General features: G+C 39.7%; 1 protein-coding gene across 1 annotated transcript in view; it reads right to left on the bottom strand.

Annotated features, from left to right (window-relative positions):
- Nucleotides 1–20,690, bottom strand: part of cd2ap (CD2-associated protein) — a 70,123-nt gene extending 49,433 nt beyond the window's left edge. Inside the window, exons 1-2 of the mRNA XM_073493034.1 lie at nucleotides 20,287–20,690; nucleotides 4,982–5,139 (exon numbers count right to left, since the gene is read on the bottom strand). Coding sequence (XP_073349135.1) covers nucleotides 4,982–5,139; nucleotides 20,287–20,290 — 162 coding nt within the window. The 5' untranslated portion in view covers nucleotides 20,291–20,690. The remainder of the gene's footprint in view (nucleotides 1–4,981; nucleotides 5,140–20,286) is intronic.
- Nucleotides 20,691–22,072: the final 1,382 nt, after the last annotated feature.

The following is a 22,072-nucleotide window of genomic DNA, read 5'->3' as shown; positions in this document are numbered from 1 at the left end:
AGCTGATTACCTATCTCACTACGTTGGATTATAGAATGAGAAAATCAAGAGAAGAGAAGAGAAGAGAAGAGAAGAGAAGAGAAGAGAAGAGAAGAGAAGAGAAGAGAAGAGAACAGAAGAGAAGAGAAGAGAACAGAAGAGAAGAGAAGAGAAGAGAAGAGAAGAGACTCATTTCACAGTGCATTAAGCAGTTTAAATATCAGTTGAGAACTCAGGTGCCTCAAGCGTACGACTGAGTCATAACCACAGAGGACTATGACTTAACTCTTCCAAAGCCACAGGTACTGTGTATGTATTGGTCCACAACTGCATAGTTATCAGAGTGTAATCATTAGCTGCAAACTGGGGCTCCAAATTGGATTTAAAATAGAATTTCTACAGGACATTAAATGAACAGGGTGTTGACCTGTTGCATTTTTAGCAACTGATTTTAATTTAGCAGTGAAGCCTGTCAAACTTCACTTACATTTCACTTTAAATTCACCTGATTTTGAAAGAAAATCTCATGATAGTAAATTCACTACAGGTTGGAAAGTACAACACTCCAGACAGGTGGAGTAATTAACTTTGGTGAAATTGTGAATATTGCTCATCATAGTATTATCGCTGAGTTAGAGCTGGGTGGTACAGCCAACAAAAAATAATCTCAACTTGTTTTAAATCTTAGAGATGATTCATGATTTTAAATTATCGTTTTTCCTGCAAAATGCGGCATGATACAAAAAAAGAGATTTTTTTTTAGGTCTTTGTGTAACACAGTTGAGTAAGAATGATAAAAGGACTGTACCACCCACAAGTTATTGTTGTGTATATTTAAAATTACAGGTTATCCCATTCATCCCATTGGCTTTCAGTGCCAGATGCTTCAACTGAGCAAAACACACTCATCCACTTTAATAATCAGTTTCAGCACAGATTGAGCAGAAAAGTCTGCACACTACATCAGCCTGTTATCTGCAGACAGCTGGCTAGCTAACATTTGCTACTTGGCATTTATCGGCAGGGTGAACGAGGTAGAATCCAAGCACTGTAGACTCCCGTGGCATCACCTTTCATAACCACAGATGATCTCTCATGAGGAACATTAAGTTAGAGCCTGTTGTGCAGATGTTTTTATCAGTATGCTTCTCTTGTAGATTTACCTGTTAATTTCACTAAGAGATAGCCTGAATCGACTTGCCAAGACACTGGGGGTCACATCAGTCCCTTAAACTGTGGCGGGTGCGTACATGCTTCACTTATTCACGTCACAGTTAACTGTCAGAACTCAAGACTTTTAATGTAGCCAGTTCTCATATATGTAAGCTTTTTGTACACGTTGTAATAACTTAATGTTGTGAGAGAAGTGCCAGTCACAGTCATGTCTTACAAATAATTACAGACATCATTCAAAACCAGCTCTGTGAAAACAAACAGATGACAATTCAATACAAAACCAATAATGTGTGGGTTAGGTCTTTAACTCCGAGCTTCGTTATTCGAATATAATTCTAATATCTAAAAAATTAATGATATTCGAACGAATATTAGGCAGCCCTTAATATTCGAACCTGTTATGGGCATTATGTTTTGTAAATGTGTTTGCTTGTAAACGTTGTTTTCAATTCAGATTCCGAGGCTTTTTCACGCCTGGTGAAGTTGTGAATCGCGAGCTCATTAGCAAGGGTATTATTGGTCATCTGGGCTCCTGTAGGTGACGTTAGCGTCCTGGTGCGCGCCTTTAGTATTAACAAAACAATGGCCGCGCCAACGTCTACAACAACCACGCCTGACGAGGACTTCGAAATCTTTACTACGACAGTGAACCCCCACCCCCGTCTGACAGCAACCTGCTGTCCTGGTGGAAGGAGAAAAGTCTAAAGTACCCCCATCTCGCCCAGCTGGCACGCCGCTACCTGGCAATATGCGGGACATCCGTGAGGGCGGAACAAGTGTTTTCCACCGCGGGGAACATAGTCACAAAGCAACGCTCTTCTCTAGAACCAGAACATGTGAATCACCTTGTCTTTTTGGCGAACAACCTAAAAAAGTCTGCAGCCATTTAAACTGCAGCCAGCCAGATAGTCCATAATGGCGAGTTCTAATTTAGCCTAGGCTACATGTTTGATTGTTGGGGATATAGCCCTGCATCTCGAAGTGTTCTAATCTACATGATTTACATGTTCGATGTACTTCGATTTACATCTCAAAGTGCCTTGTTCTTGGTAATTGCTGTCAGATCGCTAAACAATGTGTCAGTAATGGCTGGCTGGTAGAATATGTGAGCGAAACAATCTGTTAATGGGCTGTAATGGCTAGTAGGATGTGCTTGTTTTGAATAGGTCTACCAAATAGGGCCTACCTTTATTTATTTTGTCTTTTCAGTACTTAGCCTGACTGGCTTATTTTTATTTTTTTTTGATAAGGACTGGATAAAACCTGTGTTTAACCCAAGGTCTGACTTTAAATAATAAAAAAAAACGTTTTGACAGTGTTTTTCTTCTGAAAACATCATTGCCTGCCTATTGACATTAGGGTCTTACTGAAGGTATTTAATGGTCAAAATATTATTAATAAATATTCGAATATATTCGAATATTAATATTAATAAACAATCGAATTTCGAATATGATTTTTGGGCAAAAGTCAAAGCCCTAGTGTGGGTCTGAGTGTGTGAAAAACTCATCAGAGTTCAATCCAATTGGCAAAGAGTTCGTTTTGTGTTCTAGACAATCCAGTTACAATCCAGCTACAATCCACTTCCCAACAACAGAAAGAAAGACAACTCATGAAGATGCCAAGGGTAAACCTGCCATATCTCTCCTCCACCAAATAACACTAGCGTCATCTTGTAATCAGTCATGGAAAAAGAGGACCTTGCAAGTTCTCCTTTTGTATGAAGCAGCAAAAAAGTCATAGCAGGACAAGTTTGAGATAACTTGACTTACTTGACATTGCACGTTCTGCATTGTGACTAATGCTGAACTGATAAACTGTGCAGCATTTTGCAATGTAGATATTTTACATGAAACATAAGTTAGAATTAAGTACACTGATTCAATATATCGCCTGGCTCTACTCTGAATGGGAAAATGTGTGTTGTCCTTAAAAATCATTACAGTTTTTTTCTAGCCATGATGAATGGAAGACAATCATGTGGCCCTATTTTTAATCATAAATCTAATTTTCCTTAAAAAGGGCACTCTGTAGTTTTGGTGAAGAAATGTTAATGACAAGAGAAAACTGATTTTTTTCTGCCTACACACACTAAATAAACAAACTCTCTCTGTTTTCATGACTGAATAAACTGAATAAACAAAGTGACCTTAAAGCACAATACAATGTATACTGTTTTACTTTGTTTATATTAGAGGTGTGGAAATTTCTCAATTATAAGATGCATTGCGATGCGGACGTGGAAGATTCTGCATCAATGCAGAGACAGAACATAATCAAGAGTCTGCAGCTTATGTTGATGAAGTTAAATTGCGACTTTACTCCCATGCTTTGAATTGTGCGCTGACATTAGGCTAACGTTACTTATGTAGGAGGTATGTCGAAGGGAGGCAGAGATCATCTGCGAGTGATAATAAAAACTCAGAGTATTTTTTTTAAACAGACATCTCGGGGCTCATGTCGGACCTTATGAACTTGCTGGGAAGCACGAACTGGACAAGTGTGACTTCTGCCTTACTGTTACAGCAAGCCCAGCTAATCAGCCAAGATCTGCTCAGGCACTGTCAACTTCTCTGTCCAACTCTGAGAGAGGTGTGTGCAGCAGAGTCAATAGATGCTTCATCTTGAAGCTGCTATGTGAAAACAGTATTATTGTAGATTACAACAAATGTGTAAGGCACTGCAGATGGATAAATGTTTTGTTTTTGTAATGTTTATGTACTGAGGTACGGATATTGAAAAGATGCAGCTTTTATTTTGTAGATTGCTGTAGTCTGATTCTTGGAAGGGCTTTCTGAATAAAAGAGAAATTCAAATGATAAAAAAGTAGCCGTGTGCAGTAACATAGATCATTGAGGATCTACACTGAGATGCATCGAGAATCGTTTTGCATTTGAATCGTTGACAGCTGAATCGTAATCGAATCGTGAGGCCAGTGAAGATTCATACCTATTGTTTATATGTGGGGGACCCTGCCACCTTTCTAGCTTCAAACAGTGTTCTGGGACCTTATTTTCCACTGAGAACAGCTTGTTTTTTCACTTATGGAAAAAGTTTGTATTATTACCTCATTAATATTGTAAATATTAAAATTCTGAGTTTTAATTTCTTCTCCAAAACTACATAGTGTCCCTTTAACAAGCAGGGAAACCAAAAGCACCAACAGCATCTGCACAAACCATGCTTGTCCAAACAGTCCTTGGTAAAAGCTGGACTAAAACGTCTGATTGTAGCTTTTTATCATTAGTCAACTTACATTCATAAGTCAATCCAGCGCAACAACCTCTGGTAAAAAGTCTGCACTTACCAGTACTCTTCTTACCACAACTTCAGATAAAACTTTGCATCAGGTGTTGCCTTCTACCAGAGCAGTAGATGGAGAATGGATAATGGAAAATCTAGTAAAATTAGGTAATCCACATGATGTAAATCCTAACACCTGCTCTTTTTTTTTTTTTTTTTTTTTTTGCAAAAGCATTTAGATGATTCAACATAATAATGTCTTCCTTTCTTCTCAACCAAGCACTACAAGATGTTGGTTTGCCATATGAAACTCTGGGAAATCAGTGGCCACATCTGCTGCAGCGTGCTACCGACACTCTCAGCCGCAGACTGCTATGGTCTGATAACGGTTGCTGCTTCAATAGAATTATCTCTAATGGAACAACAACAGACAAAGGCATTTGAAACCACAGAGGAAGTGCACAGTCAGCTCTACAACAAGCCAACTCCATTAGAACCCAGGAGTTAATATGATCAAGTAAGTGGCATGACAGCAGAGTGATATTCTAAAAAATGAACATGACCTAAAGTCTCTTCTTCTCACCTTAACAAAGTTGTCAGGGAAGAGGCCCCTCTTCCCGTTGAGGTCTCCCTCCATCCAGCCATCCTCCTCTATATACCGCACGTTCTTGATGATGTCACCCGGCCGCAGCGTCAGCTCGTCATCATGGAGCGCGTCATAATCATACTCCACCACAACCTCTACTCGAGACAGGATGAGGGAGGAAATGGATGAGGAGAAAGAAAAGGAAAAAAGGGAAAAGAATGGTGTTAGAAAGAGAGGAAGTCGATACAAAGAGGAGAGAGGCAGGAGGAGGTGAGAAAGCAAAAGGAAGAGACAGTTGCAGGAAGGTCACAGGGATAAGAGCGATAAGAAGAGGAAGTTTAGGGAAAGAAAGGGGTTGAAAGGGTGATAAGAGAAACAAAGATACAGATATTAACAAATCATGTTTCTCCTTTCTTGCATCTATTCCAGAGTGATCAAACATAATGGTGATTCCTGCATTGACAATTACTGATAACTCCTTTTGTATTTTTGGCAGGAACAGCTGTTTTTACGGAAAACTCATGGGTATTTCAATAATTGCCTGCAATAATCAAGACAGAAAGAAAAGCAAAAAAGATTCTGAACTTCTGGACTGGACTCTACAATGATTGGTTATTTGATCTTCTGGTTAAATGTCACTTGTTGTTATAGTTATTATCAGTTTAGTTATGTAGCAACCAGACAAATGTTCTGAATATTTTGTGAGTAAATTCTGGTGTTAGCAGAAATCATTGCAGTCATTCTAAAACTTTGGGTTAGTGTCTACAGCAGACCATCATTTAAAGATCCTAAACTCTATGAGTCTGACTGGTTATTAAAACAGCACAAATATCCAGTGATATTGCAACTGTGGACACTAAAGTTAATATCCTGTGTTCCTTCCTATGATAAAAAACTACATACTTTTCAGTGCATCTGTGAATATAAACTAACTTTTCAACAAAAATGTTTTCTTGCGTGTACTAACATTATAAGATAAGGAAGGAATGTTGATAGTTTCTGTGGTAACAAACACATATCAAACAGGAGTCCTAGACTAAAAATAGTAGTGCTAATGATAAAACAAAATCTACTGACTCTAAGAAGAAGTGGTCTCTATTGACAGTACCTGACCTTTCACCATGACGTTAAAAAACAGTTTAACATTAGTCACCTTTACAAGTTGCTGACAATATAAATGGTAATCAATAAAGAAATGGTCCAAAAATGTCTATATTTACATTTTTTTCTATTACCCTCTGGAGGGCATTTTAGGGCATCTAGTAAACAATCAACAGGTAGGAGAGTAAGCAATATGAGATGTAAACAACAAAGAAATTAAATCAATTCATCAACTTTTGTTTGACCTTAATTTTAAAAAGCATCCACATAACAGTACTGTAAATAAGGGCCAGGCAGTATAGCAAACACTGACTTGAAGAGAGAGAGGGGATAAAGACCGGCAGGGTGCCTGACTGCTTCCAGTGCAGCAGGTTGAGCAGCCTCTAAAAATAAGCGGGCTGCAGAGGACTAACTGGTAGTGAGGTGGTTTACTACAGGGTGCTGTGGCCCTGTAACACATGACTCACAGCAGAGAGACTCCACTGGCGAGCAGAGCCAAAACAAAAACATGACGGCTACACTGCAAACTGTCTGTGTTACACACACACCCTGCGAACCCCACAACACACACACACACACACACACACACACACACACACACACACACACACATCTGGGCAGAGTCATTCAGCACTAAACTACATTGGTCAAGCAACACCAAGTCTAACTTGGCTCAGTTCTGACTGTTGGTACATTGTGGGTGTGGCTCTACTCTCCCATGACATCACCAACACTACAGCACCTGGGCCTTCCTCCAAAGAGAAATTGGCCCTGACCAATGATCTCAAACCAGCCCTCCCCTTTACATCTGACACAGTATTTAAGCTTTTGAAAAGAGGATAAGATCAGTTGAGGGGAGGGAGAAAGTGCAGTGCCTGCTCTACTGTGTCGCTGCCAACTGAGACAAAACAAACAGGTTTTACTGCACTGAGGGCTCAAACACACAAAACATATGTCTCAGCAAGGGTTGACAGCATTTTATACTATGTTGAGGGAATCCAGGATGTTCCATATTGATCATCATAATGCCATTTCAAATTGATTATTAATGTCATTAGAATAGGTTGATAAAGCAGATGACAACCATCAATTGGCTCCTGTTCTTGCAGTGAGTTAGAATAGAATAGAATAAAATAGAATAGAATAGATTTTTATTGTCATTGTTTCAAAAAAACAACGAAACATGGATGGCAGCTCTTTGTTTGACAAATAAATATAAAATATAAACACATATAAAAAAATAGATAAAAATATTAAAATATATACAACAAGATAAATAACACCGTTCAGGTGGATATTTACACAGGTATTTACACAGATGATTATTTAAATAAGGTGTGTGAGGGGTGGTAGTGGAGGGGTTAGTTAGTTCTTACATAATATCACATTCGTGTCATATTGTTTACACTGTAATTACAAGTAAATGAGCCAGAAAAACTCTTCACATCAGCCTCGTAGTTGAACTCCTCAGTCTGAAATACAGCAAATTTCTGATTGTGATGATATCTCACACACACTGACGAATGGTGAATGTTTGTTTGGTGGCAGCGTCAACAAGGTAAACACCACAACAAAACGTGTGTTTGTCTTTTTAAGGCTGCAGTTCAGTGTCTGTGTCCCTACTGTAGCAGCTGCTGTCTGGCCCAGCGTGACCGTCTGCTCTGCCTATAATAGAACGCTAGGGTTACTGCTGTATGCAAGATTTGATTGTTTTGGATGAGGTCTCCATCAATGCAGACAGATACCAGTACAGTAATCTGTCAAATAGATGCAAAACTGACATCATGAAACCTATAAAAGATTAGATCATTTTTATGGTGTGACTGCAAGGTTAGAAACAGGCAAAGCAACAAGTCTAATGTAGGTTATGTGAAAGCTGGATCCACAACTCCAAAATATTAACACATACCTCTGCTCATTTCAAAAGCCATTTCTAACGGCTTGCTGTATTCCGTAACATTTGGCACCTGAGCTCTTGCCTTTTGTAAATTCTAGTCAGATCTTCCTCCCCTGCATGCCTCTCTGGATGATCTGAGAGCAGTCAACAGTCAGATGATGACTTTTGGCAGTAGTCTCTGCAGCCCTGCTTGTTTTGCAGCTGCAAAACTGAAACCGAAGCAGCTGATATATGAAAAAATAAGATTCCGACTCACTGACTTACACTCTGGACTAGACCAATTAAATTCAGACACATCCAAAAACAATCTTGTAAAAACGTTTTTGATTTAGGCAGAATACGGCCTGTCACCTCCATTAGCACGTAGCATGCTACTGCAGGGGCCCACCTTTCACCTAATACCAGCAACTCAAAGCTTCTGGTGCCTGTTAATCATACGGTGTCCCACCTCAGTCCCACCATGGTCACCAGCACCGTCTCGTATGAACAGGATAACAACTGCCTCAGTTGACAGTTAGGTGGGGACCAGGCAGACATAATGGATCAGGCAGTGAAACCGCATGGAGATAAATTTACTTCCAGGCAAGGCGAGCACCACTCATTTACTCTCAGTCAGTGTCAGTAATGAGTCCAGCTGCTCTCCAGTGATTTCTAGCTACGATGAACTCACTTTTCCACCAGCACTCATAAACTGGTCAGCTCTAAGCAGTACACTGTAAGAGTCCAGACAAATGAGGTGCAGGAAGTCAAATAAACAACTGAGCCAAGACCCCAGACAGTAATTTGGGACTATCTGTCCATGTAACCACAGGAAGAGATACGGTCTGCAGCAGTAAACAAAACTGACAGACAGAGTGATACTCTGTTGAGTTAGTGCAACACACAGGGCAGTCCTCATCTTCCAGATGATTGCTTGTGGAGCAGAGGGACTTTCTGCAACCACACAGATTACAGCGCCTCAGCAACCACACAAACACACCCTGCACGAGGAACGCAGGACAGCCAAATCACTATCACTTCAGCCACCTCTAAACACACTGCTACACACATACTTAAACACCATGTTTTGGATTCTGCTACCTGGTAATATAATGTTACTAAAATTACTGTTATCTTCAGTGGAGGAAAAGCCTGATTAAAGGCAACGATCACAAAACAGTTTTAGACATTTTTGTCACATTTTAGAATCATTTGAAACCATTTCTTTAAATTAAGTTGGTACTGTGCAAATGGCTCAACAAAGCACAAAACAAATTCACATTAAGGAGATGATGACATTTAAAAATGATGTAAGGGTCTGAATATACTCCCAAATGGATCCCTACTAGAGATGTTCCGATTACATTTTTTCCTTCTCAATACCGATTCTGATAGCTGGGCTTTGGTTATCGGCCAATACCGAGTACCAATCCGATACCAGTGCATGTGGAAAAAAAGAAGATGATGATGACCCTGTATGGATGTGATATGATTGCTATCATTGTTGTATGGCTTGGCTCAGATAAAGAGAATGATTGCCATGCAGCATTCTTTTATTATCTATTTTGACATTCAATCATAACCGAAAAAAGAACAAATTCTTTAAAAACTGTTTTGCAACAGCAACTTATTTAATTTTAGGAAAAAATAATTCCCTTAAAACGTACTCACGGAACTCGTTTGCTTGCCGCACCACACTTTGAAGGGCAAATGTTGATGCCAATACTGTTTCCACCCAGTGTGCAGACTCAGCAAAGACATGGGGCACATGTCGGAGGTCCAAATGTCAGTTGTAAAGCCGATTGCCTGGACGTCTTTCATCCTACATGAAATGTGTTCCCTCACTGTCTCATTAAGTTTGGGGGGAGCAGTTTTGTCGTGCTCTTTCGCATGAAGCACCTTCAAATGCTTTATAAGGTTGCTGGTGTTGAAATTGGCGACACTGGTGCCACCGCTCCAAATTACAGTTACCAAATTAGTTACTGGTTACACCAGGTAACACTGCTGTAGCGATTCAAACAGAGACCCATGGAATGTTACTGCACATGACATTGAATGACAAGTTGAAGGAGGCTCATGAGAGACAAATCTGCCAGCTGTGTGCTGTATTGTGCTATGTGCTTACATTGCCGTAAGAGTGGTGGCAGAGTATATATTAACTTTTTCCACTGAGAGTGAAATCTGAGATGTTTGGGTTGATCACAGTGTTCAGTCACCCCTTACAAGATGGCAGTCTGCGTGAGTGTATTATTCAGTCTCAAAACACCAGTGGGACATTGGTTATGACAATTTTTGGAAGAAACTAATAGTCACATGTAACTTTTTTATACCAGAATTTGTGCTTTTGCAGGTTAATAACTAGTTGTGGTCAGCTTTGTTCTCACATTGAGTTGGGCCAAAAACATTGCGAGCCTGGTTGCAGAGGTAGCTGTGACAAGAAGACAGAACTTTTCCCCTTGCACATGGATTACTTGCCGCCTTCCCCACGGTGCAGATGGCGAAGAATTTAAAACAAGTTTGCATCTAGTCTTTTCTGGTGTGGAATCTTTAGCCAACCAGGCTTGCTATTTGTCTAGTCAGCCCTCATAAACTTGCATTTACCCACTGTGGCCACCCTAGTTAACACTATTATGCAGAAAGTTGGACGACATTCCACTGTCAAACATTTCTGCTCAAAGAGGAAGTAAACTTACTGGTGGAACCTATACTCTTATGTTTTCAGTCAATGAATAATATTTGTACTATCACACTTATCATTTTTTCCATTCTTATACACACCTGGAAATGACTGCGTACTGCGTAGGAACTCCGTTTCATGAACTTTGATGATTATATTTTCAGATATATATATTTATATCTCCTTAACACACTACTTAAAGTGAAATCTTTCATACATTACAGTTATTGCGGCGGTATAAAGGTGAGAGGCAAAATCTTTTTGGAGACAGACCTGACTACTTTGGAGGTTTTTGGTATTTTATTTTATAAAACAAAATGTCTCTTCTTTTTTGTGTGAGAACCAGCAAAACGCAGATTCACTCTGATGGTCACTTTTCTAGGAGTCAGGCATTTTTCTCACTAACTCTGCTACTGAATGAGTGCAGTGAATGATGGGTGTCGGCTTGTGAAATACCAGCAGAGGGGCAGTGGACAAAGTCGTCTTGGTTTGTTCCTCAGAGGAAATGCCTTTCTGAATACATTTAGACACAGCCAAAAATCTCAGCGTACAGGTGGTGTGTGTGTGTGTGTGTGTGTGTGTGTGTGTGTGTGTGTGTGTGTGTGTGTGTGTGTGTGTGTGTGTGTGGCAAACTTCCTGCCAGTTCACTCCAGTCAGGCAGCAGCAGGGGGATTCTGGCCTAAATAGTTATACTGACTTATGAAGTGGCAGAGCTGAAACTTTTCTTGAGTAATGAAAGTGGAGAAAAGCCTGCTAACAACAACATAACCTGGACTACAATGATCCAAGGTCAAATCACATAAGGGCCTTCAATCAGGGTTTGCCCCTGAGGTTCTTGCCAAAGTTGGAGAATTACTTTATTCATCCTGTGCTGGTCGCTCTCCCAGGAACAAGCTACATTGCCTTAACTGTGGTATTCATACTGGCTTAATATTAAGCCAGCATAAGTAAGTACACTGCAAGTCTTTTTGAATGTTAGTCAGTTCGTAATTCAATAATTGAATGTGTTAAAAGCCAACAGCGCTCATTGCGAAAGCAGGAAGCTAAGTGGCTTGTATGCTGGTCTCCCTGGCAACCTTTGTGCTAATGTATCAGTGTGCATGTGGGTCAGCAGGTCTGCTAGTCATTCACGGCCTACTTGATGTCACACTGTATAACAGTATAATATGATGCTTACATGCTGCAGAGTCCTCAAAAGAAGTCAATGACGTGAAATGAATTTCATCACTCTTTTCTTTCACTACAAAGCAGCTTCTTTCCTCAGGCTGTGAGACTCCTTAACTCATCCTCAACAATCAACCATCATTGTTTTTTAGGTTTAAGGAACTACAACTTGCATTTCATCGCACAATAAATTAACATGAGCCTTTAAGTCTAATCTGAACACATCATTCAATGCTGCAGGATTCTACCTACAGCTTTTGAAAACATCATAGCAGTTTCAGCCACACTGCAGGACTTGTTCTGTTGTCCTGCCATAAATGCAGAAATGGGTCAAAAAGCTAAGAGCTATGGCCAAAAGCGCATCCACTAAATGGTGTGCTGTCAAGCAGATGATGAGAGTAGAGCAAGAGTCAAAAGAGTGCACAAGCATGAGATGAGCTACATAAGCAAGTGAAGAGTGGGTGCTGGGTGTCCCGCAGCATCCCCCTGCAGTCTTCCAGCAAAAGTCTCCACATTTTAAAAGTACCTTTCTGACATTACTGAGGACGTGTCCCCAACAAAATTTGCATTTTCTGACAAATTGTAGTGTCAAACTCGTGTTTGATGTTATATGGTTAAAGTTTTATGTTTGATGAAAATGTATCTAACTGTCTGTCAGGAGAGGCGCTCTGTGTTGCGCTGGGATTTTAAAAATGAACTATGAGTAGGATGCACACTTGAACATTCTCCGATTGTGTGAAGACTGATGTTTTGCAAAATAAAGGCATTAAAATGTGCATCTGAGGCTGCAGGTACAACATACTGATGTCGGCTGATAAAAGTTTAGTGTGATGCTGAACTGAATTTTTAAATTTCAAATGTGTCGGAGACTCAGGACGCACACAGAGCAACATCACTGAACCTCACCCACCTGAACTGATTATTTTCTCAAATTTAGAGGCTATTTCTTTTTAAATTATGTCAAACAGTACAAGCTTTCCAGGCGAAAATTAACCATATCTTTAGATGCATACAAACCACACTGCCATGTTACTTCCTGACAGATTAGTTGGCTTTGCCCACAGGTTTACAGACCACCAGCACCAAAGGAAAAACATAGTGAACTGTCTCTGATGAGAATGTTAAAAGAGCAGTGAGAGATAATGATGAAGGAAGGAGTGAAACAGAAAAGAGGAACAACACAAGTGCATGCTCGGAAGCCTGCTATCTTTCTCGATCACAGCAGTATGACACCTCAGCCTTGGGGAGTGGTGGCTGAGGATTCCTGGCATATTTGCTGCAGCTTAGACACATGAGTGAGAAAGACAGAGAGAGGTGATTAAAAGCTAAAGGAGGTATTTCATAAAGTTTTGAGCGAAATAGGCTCACAATGTCCTCTTTTGCATGATTTCCCTCTGCAAACGCACACTCTGTCTACAACTTACTCCCATGCTGTGATAGCACTCCAAGAGAAAGGCAGATTTACGATGTCCTCTTGACAACTTTTTGTTCTTGATTCCAACCTGGTTTCTTCAATAGAGTGTAATACAGAGTCCAATCTATCAAGATGTATTTTTATTGTATTTGTTGATTTCATCCTATGTGATACAGCTGGTACACTAAGACACCTTTTGGTCCAGCTCGGGACACAGCTAATGTTGATAGTAAAGTGTAGATATATGTGTAATTTTTATTACTTTAATCAAGCTAGTCTTATCATATCCAGCTGATTGGGTGAGTGTGGTGAAAGACAACAGCCAAATGGCCTCTAACCTCATCGCATTAAACTCAAGCAATTAAACAAAAAAAATACAAACTTATCCCCACGTGGATCACAACCATTTATGATGCAAGTCCAACTGCTAAATACAAACTTTAAACAAACTTCAACTTACCCAACTAACTCATTACAATGTTGATCAAAACTGTGAATAGAACTTACAGTATGAATCTATCTTAATGCGCTGAATCAAACAAAAATCATCTTGTTGTCACAGTAGTTAAAGTTGATGAATTTGTGGAAAAAACAACGTGTGTGAACTGTGTTGGTGCGTTTTATTTAATTTATGTCTAATTTGAATTAAGTGTTAACAAGGTTGTTAAAATTAATCATCTAAAGTTCATTAAAATGGAGAAACTTGAATTCAGATGTTTTTTTCAGTTTTGTGAGTAATATAGATGTAATTGTATCTGTAAAGAGTATTTCCTTCCTTGACATTTTTGAATCTGTTTGGTTCTTTTATTCCATTAACAGCCAAGAGAGCCTGTGAAACATAGCAGAGACACCACATATATCTTCCAGCTGAAACTACAGTGGCTATACCATCGGACAAGTGTCTCTTGCGGTACAAAGTCATATTACGGGACGGGACAATCTGGGGCTAGCTGGTTAACTTCAGTAGACAACACAGTAGCAACACAGTATATAACATCATCCCTGTTGTTTCCTCACACTCTGTTGATAAGCTTAGTTCATAAGATACCTGTACAGACACAAAAGCGTTACATACATTGTCCTGAACACAAGTCAATTAAACTGTAATGTGTCTAACTCCTTTGTCTCTTTAACTGTATTCAATAAAAGTACTTTCAATTACTCTAATCAAAGAGCATCTACATTAACACTGTTGCCTGTATGCAGAGCTGTAACGAGTGTCTCTTCACGAGTGTATGCTGTCTCTTCAGCATGTCTCCATCATGCCCAGTCTTGCTTTGCATTGTGTCGCTCTTATCAGAAACAATTTATCTTTCTTTCTCCTCCCCTCAGTGTCAATTTACTAAACACACACAGTGAAACAGGAATTTAATCAAGTACCACTCACTGTTATGACCAGCATTCGAGCTGAAACATGTCTCTCTAGACATATTTGTCAATGTTTTAAACCAATGTTATATATTTCAATGTGTTGCTTTTGCTTTCAAGTGTAATAATAAAACTCCTCAGAGTGCGTGCCAAATTTTGATCTCACTTCCTGTCAAGTTCAGCAGAAGGGAAAGGATTTCCAGGTCATTGTTTTCCCCTCCTCGCACAGTGCTTCCAGGTAAAGAGTTTGTACAATATGGTTCTTATATAAGCCAGTGTCAGACAGGAGGATGTTACAGCAGAGGGAGAGAGGGGGGAGAGGAAGGAAGAGGGGGGGGTACTCAAGGCCACGCAGGCGAGCTGACTGCCAGGCAGACTGTCTAAATCAGTGTGCTCTCTGTGCTTCTCGCAGCCATTCACACACACAATCAGTAAAGAGGAAACTCATAACTGCATTCCTTCGCACTGATCTGAGTGGTAGCTGATATGAAGTGTTACCAGGAGAAATCAAGTGAGATGGAGACAGAGAGCTGCTGCTGTTCGAAATGGAATCTCCTGTGCACATGTATCTACCCACAGCTCACCATGTCTGTATACCAACGCCCTTTCACACATTACACACACCTGGAAGCTACATTTGGACAACTAGACAATCAAGCACACCTTGAGCAGTGACTATTATTAAACCTGTCCTGCTTCACAAATCTCATAACCAATAGTGCTGTGAGCAAACAATGGCTGTGCCTGTCAAAAGTCAGAGACTAGAAATGTCATGGGAGTGTGAGAGGAGACATAACGCTGTTACACTGTGAGAAGAGAGTAGAAATAACTTATAGGAGAGCAATATTCACAACTTCAGCTTGGTTATGGTACAATCTGTATGCAAAAGGGTAGCTTACCAAAATTTTAAACAAGTTTGGAAGCTGGCAGAAAACCTTAGGGGAACATACAGGGCTTTTCACAATATATTGTATGTTTAGCTTTATTCTAAGAGTTTTTATTATATTTTCTATTCAAATTGTTATTTTATTCTTCAAATATTCTCTTTATTATTGTCTCTATTTTTTGAGACTTACTCTTGTCCTGCTACTATTCCCCTATTTCCCTCTGTACTGCTGTGTTACCTGCGAATTTCTCCCAAGGGGGATCAATAAAGGAACATCTTATCTTATCTTATCTTATCAAAGATACGGAGTAGCCAGCCAGTGGAAAAACGTAGCCAGCTAACGGGGTCCAGGAGCTTAACACATGGTCAAAAATATACCAAGCATAAACATTGCCATCCCTTTTTACACAATAGCACCTCCCTCATCATCAGTGAGTGGCAAAACAAACCAACAGGTTTTCCATGATATCTTAACTCACATAATACATGTGTAACCATAACCCAAAGCATATTTTTACACTTCAAGTCTATTTTCTTCTGCTTTACAAAGATTTCCAGTGTTTGTGTGTTGAGCAGTGCCAAAATACTGTTGAAACTACTTTAAATACTGTACCTGAATACAGAACAGAGAATTCTAATTACTCATATGTGGAGAATCACTGCTTTTCTTCATCTTATGTGATAATAAATACTTTTTTCTTTTTGGTTTTGGTGAAAAAATGCAAATACACCACCAACAATGGGCTTTTGGAAACTGTGGTGATATTTTTTTAGCATTTTATAGGTCCCACAATTAGTGGGAAACAACTGACATATTAATCTACAGTGAAAATTATGAATGATTCAAATAACAGATCAGTCAAGTGTAAGAGAATTAGTGAGCAAATACCTTTTCATATGAAATTATTGTTCAAGTCATTTTTAAAGCAAAACCGCTTAACATTTGGTGGTTGAAGCTTGCTGCTTTTTTTGGCGTACATAACAGTAAATTGATATCTTTGGGTTCTGGAAACAAGACATCTGATGATGTGATGAGGAAATTGTGATGGGCAGGCTTCATCTTTTTTAATGTTTTATAGGCCAAACAATTAATCAAGAAAATAACCTATAGATTAATCCAAAATGAGCAGACCAGTTAGTTGCAGGGAGGAGTGTGAGTGTGGGGACTTTCACATTAGATCAAATTTAGAATACGGAGGTGAAGATGTTAAAATCTGTCCGACACTTCGCCCTGACTGAATGTGACACAAGCGAGCATCAGCCCCTAAGTGGCTGAGAGCCTTGCAGCACTGCACGAGCAACGGGGCACACAGTTTTAAGCTTAACTTAACAGCCGGCATCTTATACTTGAGTGGTTACGTCTCCAGTCAGATGTCCAGTGCCAAGCTGATAGGTGTGTGGTTTATCTTAAATGACTAGCAGAATGCATTTTTAATAGAACTAGAAAATTTGTATTTCTAGCGAAATAAACAGTTGAAGTGATTTCGGAAAAACTGCTGAATACGCAGATATGTGAAAAATAATTGCCTGAATTGTGTAAAACTACAACGCATTGTACTACACTGCTGAAAAACCCTCATGTAGTAGTAGTAGTAGTAGAAGTAGATGTAGTAGGTTGAAGAGTGGGGCGGGTTTAAAGAGGTTTTGTGGATTTCTCAATTGACTTCCATTGTAATTTTTTTTTTAAATAGCTGAATATTTGAAAAAGCTAAAAAGGCAGAGAGGCTGAAAAAATACAAGGCTGAAAGTGCTTAAAAGGCTGAACATTTTGATAGCTGAACGGTTTCTCCAGCTAAACGTTAATGAAGCAGTAGCAGAGTGAAATTTGAGAAAAATTTCCCATAAGAATGAATGGGCACAATTTTGCAGAAAAAAATGATTATTCCAAAAGTATAATAGTAAAAAATACCAAACGTAGAAGCGGGGATGTCCTTAAAAAGCTGAACATTTTGATAGTTGAATGGTTCCTGTAGCTCAAAACTTCTAGGAGAAGCCGGACGAAAAACGTACGGAAGAAGAAGAATAATAGTTATAAATTCCAGGAGGACAATAGTGTGCCTACAGCATTCACACTACTTAGTGTGGACAGAGAGTGTAAAACGTGACAAGACAGTCAGACGCTCCCTTCCATTTAAGACATGGTGCAAAGTGACCCCTCGTTCTGGAATATCTGAAATGTCTGGCTACATGCAGTTGGCATTACCATACGTCTGAGCAGCTCTTGGTTCAGATAAGATGTGAGAAATACATGCATAACGTTCAATGATTATGATCTACTCTGATTAAAACACAGGACAGTATAACTGCAGTGATATGAAAGATTCATCATCAAAGAGTAGACCTGCAGAGTCCCCACAGCACAATGAACACAGTGATCAAAAGCCTGTTGTTTTCAACTCACTAGAACATGTACAGGACGATAATAATTTGCCTCATTCAACAATGTTTACTTTCAGACATTTGTGATACCTCTTGTAATCATTTTATCTTGTGAATATGTACAAAATACATTAATTTTAATACAAAAGACCTCTCTATAGGTGCAAAGTTAGGTTACTTTTACAAATGAATGAACTTTTAAGCACCAGATTAACCAGGCTAGGTAAACTGACCTTCATCAGTTCAGTTAACACCAGGGTGGGAAATTACCACAAACCCCATTGCTGGTAAATATTGTTCGAGGCCAGTGGGGTTAATGTTTAATCAGACATTCTGGCACATGTCCAGTCTTTGTTTAGGTGGCTCTCTGGACTCCTGCAGTGTTGTTGGTTAATAAAACAGACCAGTAACGGGGATGTCCTAGTGGCCTGGGGGTTTAAATAGTTGTCCATGTAATCACAATGTCCCCAGTCTATGTCTAGCTGGGGACCTTTGCTGCATGTCATCCCTGCTCTCTCTCCCCTCATTTCCTTCTCCTTCTGTACTCTCCACTATCAAATAAAAGAGAAAATTTCCCCCAAAATACAATACAAGAGTAAAGAATGCTGACACAGAGGGGGGGACCAGACCAGACAAAGCACTGGTATTTCCAACCGCTTGATGCTACAAAACAAAATTCAAGTTTGTGGATTTTAGTTGATCAAGCAGTAGCAGGCTGCATGTAGCCTGAGCTCAGCTCAGAGAAAGCAAACACAGAATGCAAGGGGCTCTCTCACAGACACAGAGCTCGGACATGTTCAAACACAGCTGAGATATCTTCAGCAACCTGAGGGAAGCATTTCAAACTCATGTCTCCCACAAATGGACACTAGTGAAAGGATTAGTTCACCCAAAAATGAAACATCAAGGAAGTCTTTTCAAATCAATGTGGGACCTTAGGGGCTTCCTGAGACTTGGATTATGCCAGACGTGATGTATGTAGCCATTTTGTGTTTTTTTAGGTTTTAAAAACAAGTCCCCATATACTTCAGTTTTTTAGGAGAATGCTGCAACGCTGTTTTGCTGTGAAGCTCGGGAAAATGTTTTGTGGACTACAAAACTATGCCTGACTTTCCATCAGCATGAGGCTGCATACATAATGACATGATTAAATTTTTGGGTGAACTTATCCGTAAAGGCGCCTGTTTCGGTGGATTCTAAGACAGAGTGATTGTCAGATATTAGAAAAGTCCAAGAGAGTCTTTACAGCTTGTTGTCTGATTGCCATCTGCACTGTTTATATTACTCTGCAATTTAAGTACAGTGTTAGTTTCCTGTGTCTCCTAGATCGTCACTGAGGCGCATCACTGCAGTATTTAACGCTAAGTGTAAGCAAAGTAGTTATGCTTGAAGTCGTTCTCTTGACTTCATATGTAAAACCACAGTCTGCAACATTACACATCTGAAGGCTAAGCAGAGCTGAGCTCAAAACCTGTTTTACAACATAGCAAAGTCCTACTGCATACAACCACACAAACCACTTACTGCGCTTGAAGCGAGATGCAGTAAGCAGGTTTCATGATGCAGGAGGTGTGCAACATATCAGAGTGTTTCCTCTGCATTCAGTCAGCATGACCATCACAACAACCACCCTGTAAGAACAGCTTCACCCACTCCTTGTGTCTGTTTTTAAACTCAAAGACAACTTTTAACTCTTTGGTTTCAAGTTTGGCAGTTGAATACCATGAAAACACTATGTTGCTGGTATGAATAGAACTGAATTACCGTGAGAATCTGGTTAATCTTATATCTGCTGTAAGGTTAAGGAACCCTGGTCCAGTGTTAAGTGGAGACAAGTACAGTAATGCATGTCTTAGGGTGTGGGAACTTACAGTATTATTGTCACTGTAATGGAAAGAATGTAGGCAACGTCACGACACAGTGTGAACTAGTATATTGTACTTTTCCTTATATCAAACCTAAAGCAATAGTCAAAAGGGGAAATTCACCCATCTTATCAAAATAAGCTAACTTTTAATCAGAAGCTTCCTGTCTGTGGAGTTACTGCAGAGTCCCAACTTTTCATTACAGAGACGTGAATAAATTGGGAATTTCAAGTTACCACAGTAGTTACATGATCTTAAGTGGTTTTGCAGAGGCCGTGTTGACATCCGCTTGGAAAGGTAGCTCGTGTTAACATTAGCTCAAACTGCAGCCAAATCCAAGGATGGAGGTGGCGTTATCCAGTTAACCGAACGGCTAGCTGGCTAGGCTAACCAGCTAGCTAACTGGCTTGCTAACTTTAACTCCCTGCTGGCAAAAGACGATAGCATGACTTATGTCACAGACACTTGGTTTAATGCCTGAGGCGTGTTCGGCTTGCTTGGCGTGTACAGTCGAAAATAAGGAGCACTTAACATATTAACACAACACAAGCGCCACATCATGGAAAACTCACCCATTCCTGTCCTTCGCACCGCCTCGCTATCAAACGTTGGGAATCTCTTCTCCAGCAGCCTCACTGCTAGCTAGCTACTAGCCAGGTAGGTGTGGATAATGAACCACAAAGTGATTTTCTTATCGATTCACTGCCGAAAAAAGAAGTCAAGTGGGCCGTATATCCATTCGCCCTTTCCCCAGCAGCAGCAGCAGCAGCAGCAGCAGCCTCCCGAGTTCTCTCTCGGTGGTGCTTCAAGATTATTGTGCAGGAAGTTGACCAGGAGTCTCCACCTTTCTTGGACTTGCCTCCACGGGTTGCTGCTGCCTGCCACCAAATTACAGTATAGCAGCAAACTACGCGATGTTTCAGGCCGGCCGGTCCCGCGAGAGGAATGTTTAATGGAATGTTGATCCCCCCCTGTATTAACGGCCCACTCAGCAAGTACAGTAACTACTGTACGAGTGCGCGCCTGTGTGAGCCCGAGAGACTTACTTCACTCCTACTACCACTGTGATCCACTCATCATGAGGCTGACAGGAGCTGTATGGGAGTGGGTAATAAAAAGAAATACAGCAGCACAGCGTACAAATAGGCTCCTATCAGCACTCACGAACTGATAAGGGCCTTCCCTCCTCCGTAAGTCTGAGATGCTACTGAATGATCGAGACTTACCTGAAGCTTGTTGGAGGAGAAGAGAATATAGGATGTGAGCCTTTAATGCACATTAACATGAAGAAATTCAAAGGTAACGCAGTAATGATACAAATTTTTTTCCATAAGTGAATAAATAAGTTGTTCTCAGAGGAAAATAAGGTCTCAGAACACTGTTTGAAGCTAGAAAGGTGGCAGGGTCCGCCACATATAAACAAAGAGTGCTCCTTTAAATAGAAATAAATAACAAACATATGAGCACTAACACCCATATATAGCTGAGATAAGATTGTATGTTAAACCAGATACAGGTGTTCGATTAACCTGAATGGTGGGGAACATGTAGTTGACTGGATTTGATGGTTCACAGTAAAGTAAAGAAAAGAAGTAACTGATCTTCATTGACTGTTTTTTTAAAATGTCTAAACAAACTAAATCAAATAAGATAAGACCATGTCTTAGACTACACACGTGAATTGTGGAAATATTTGTGCAAAAGAAGTCCAGTCGTGCAGCTCCAGTTACCATGATGTGTAAACTATATTCTACTTACAGCATGAATAAACATAACAATAAATTATCTATACAATGTTATATATAATTGGAAAAATGGTCTTAAAATATTATCAATATATTTTTAGGCTATATCATTATACAAGACATAAATCTTGATATTTTGAAATCTCCTCAAAAGCACTTCATAAATGCTAGGACTGGATGACAAGATCAAATATCACAATATCGATAAAGCGAGAAGGCATGACTATTGGTACTTTTCCTAAATATTAACACAGTGAGAGTTTTGATTTTAAAAAATCATCAGTAATGAATGTGGATTTAATGGCAAGTGTAACAAATGACAAATAATGATAAGTGTGTAAAGACAAGGACAGTGTTAGGACAAGTAGAACAGCCTGGTGAGTTCAGAAAGTGACATCACTTGACTATTATGCAGCCTTTAAAACCAGGAAAAGACAACACTTCTGTCATATCACCATATAATTATATCCAAAATCTAGAATGATAAAGATATAATGCTGATAGATTGCCCAGCCCTGTAACAAATGTGCAGTTTATATAATATACACACACTATACAGTAATAAGACAATACTATTTTGTATGAACGTGGAGTGCATATGGTTTACATATTG

This window comes from Pagrus major, chromosome 22 (genome assembly GCF_040436345.1).
Source record: "Pagrus major chromosome 22, Pma_NU_1.0".
In the NCBI taxonomy this organism is placed as follows: domain Eukaryota; kingdom Metazoa; phylum Chordata; class Actinopteri; order Spariformes; family Sparidae; genus Pagrus; species Pagrus major.
The sequence above is the reverse complement of the archived record's forward strand: the minus strand, read 5'-3'. Positions and strand labels throughout refer to the sequence as shown.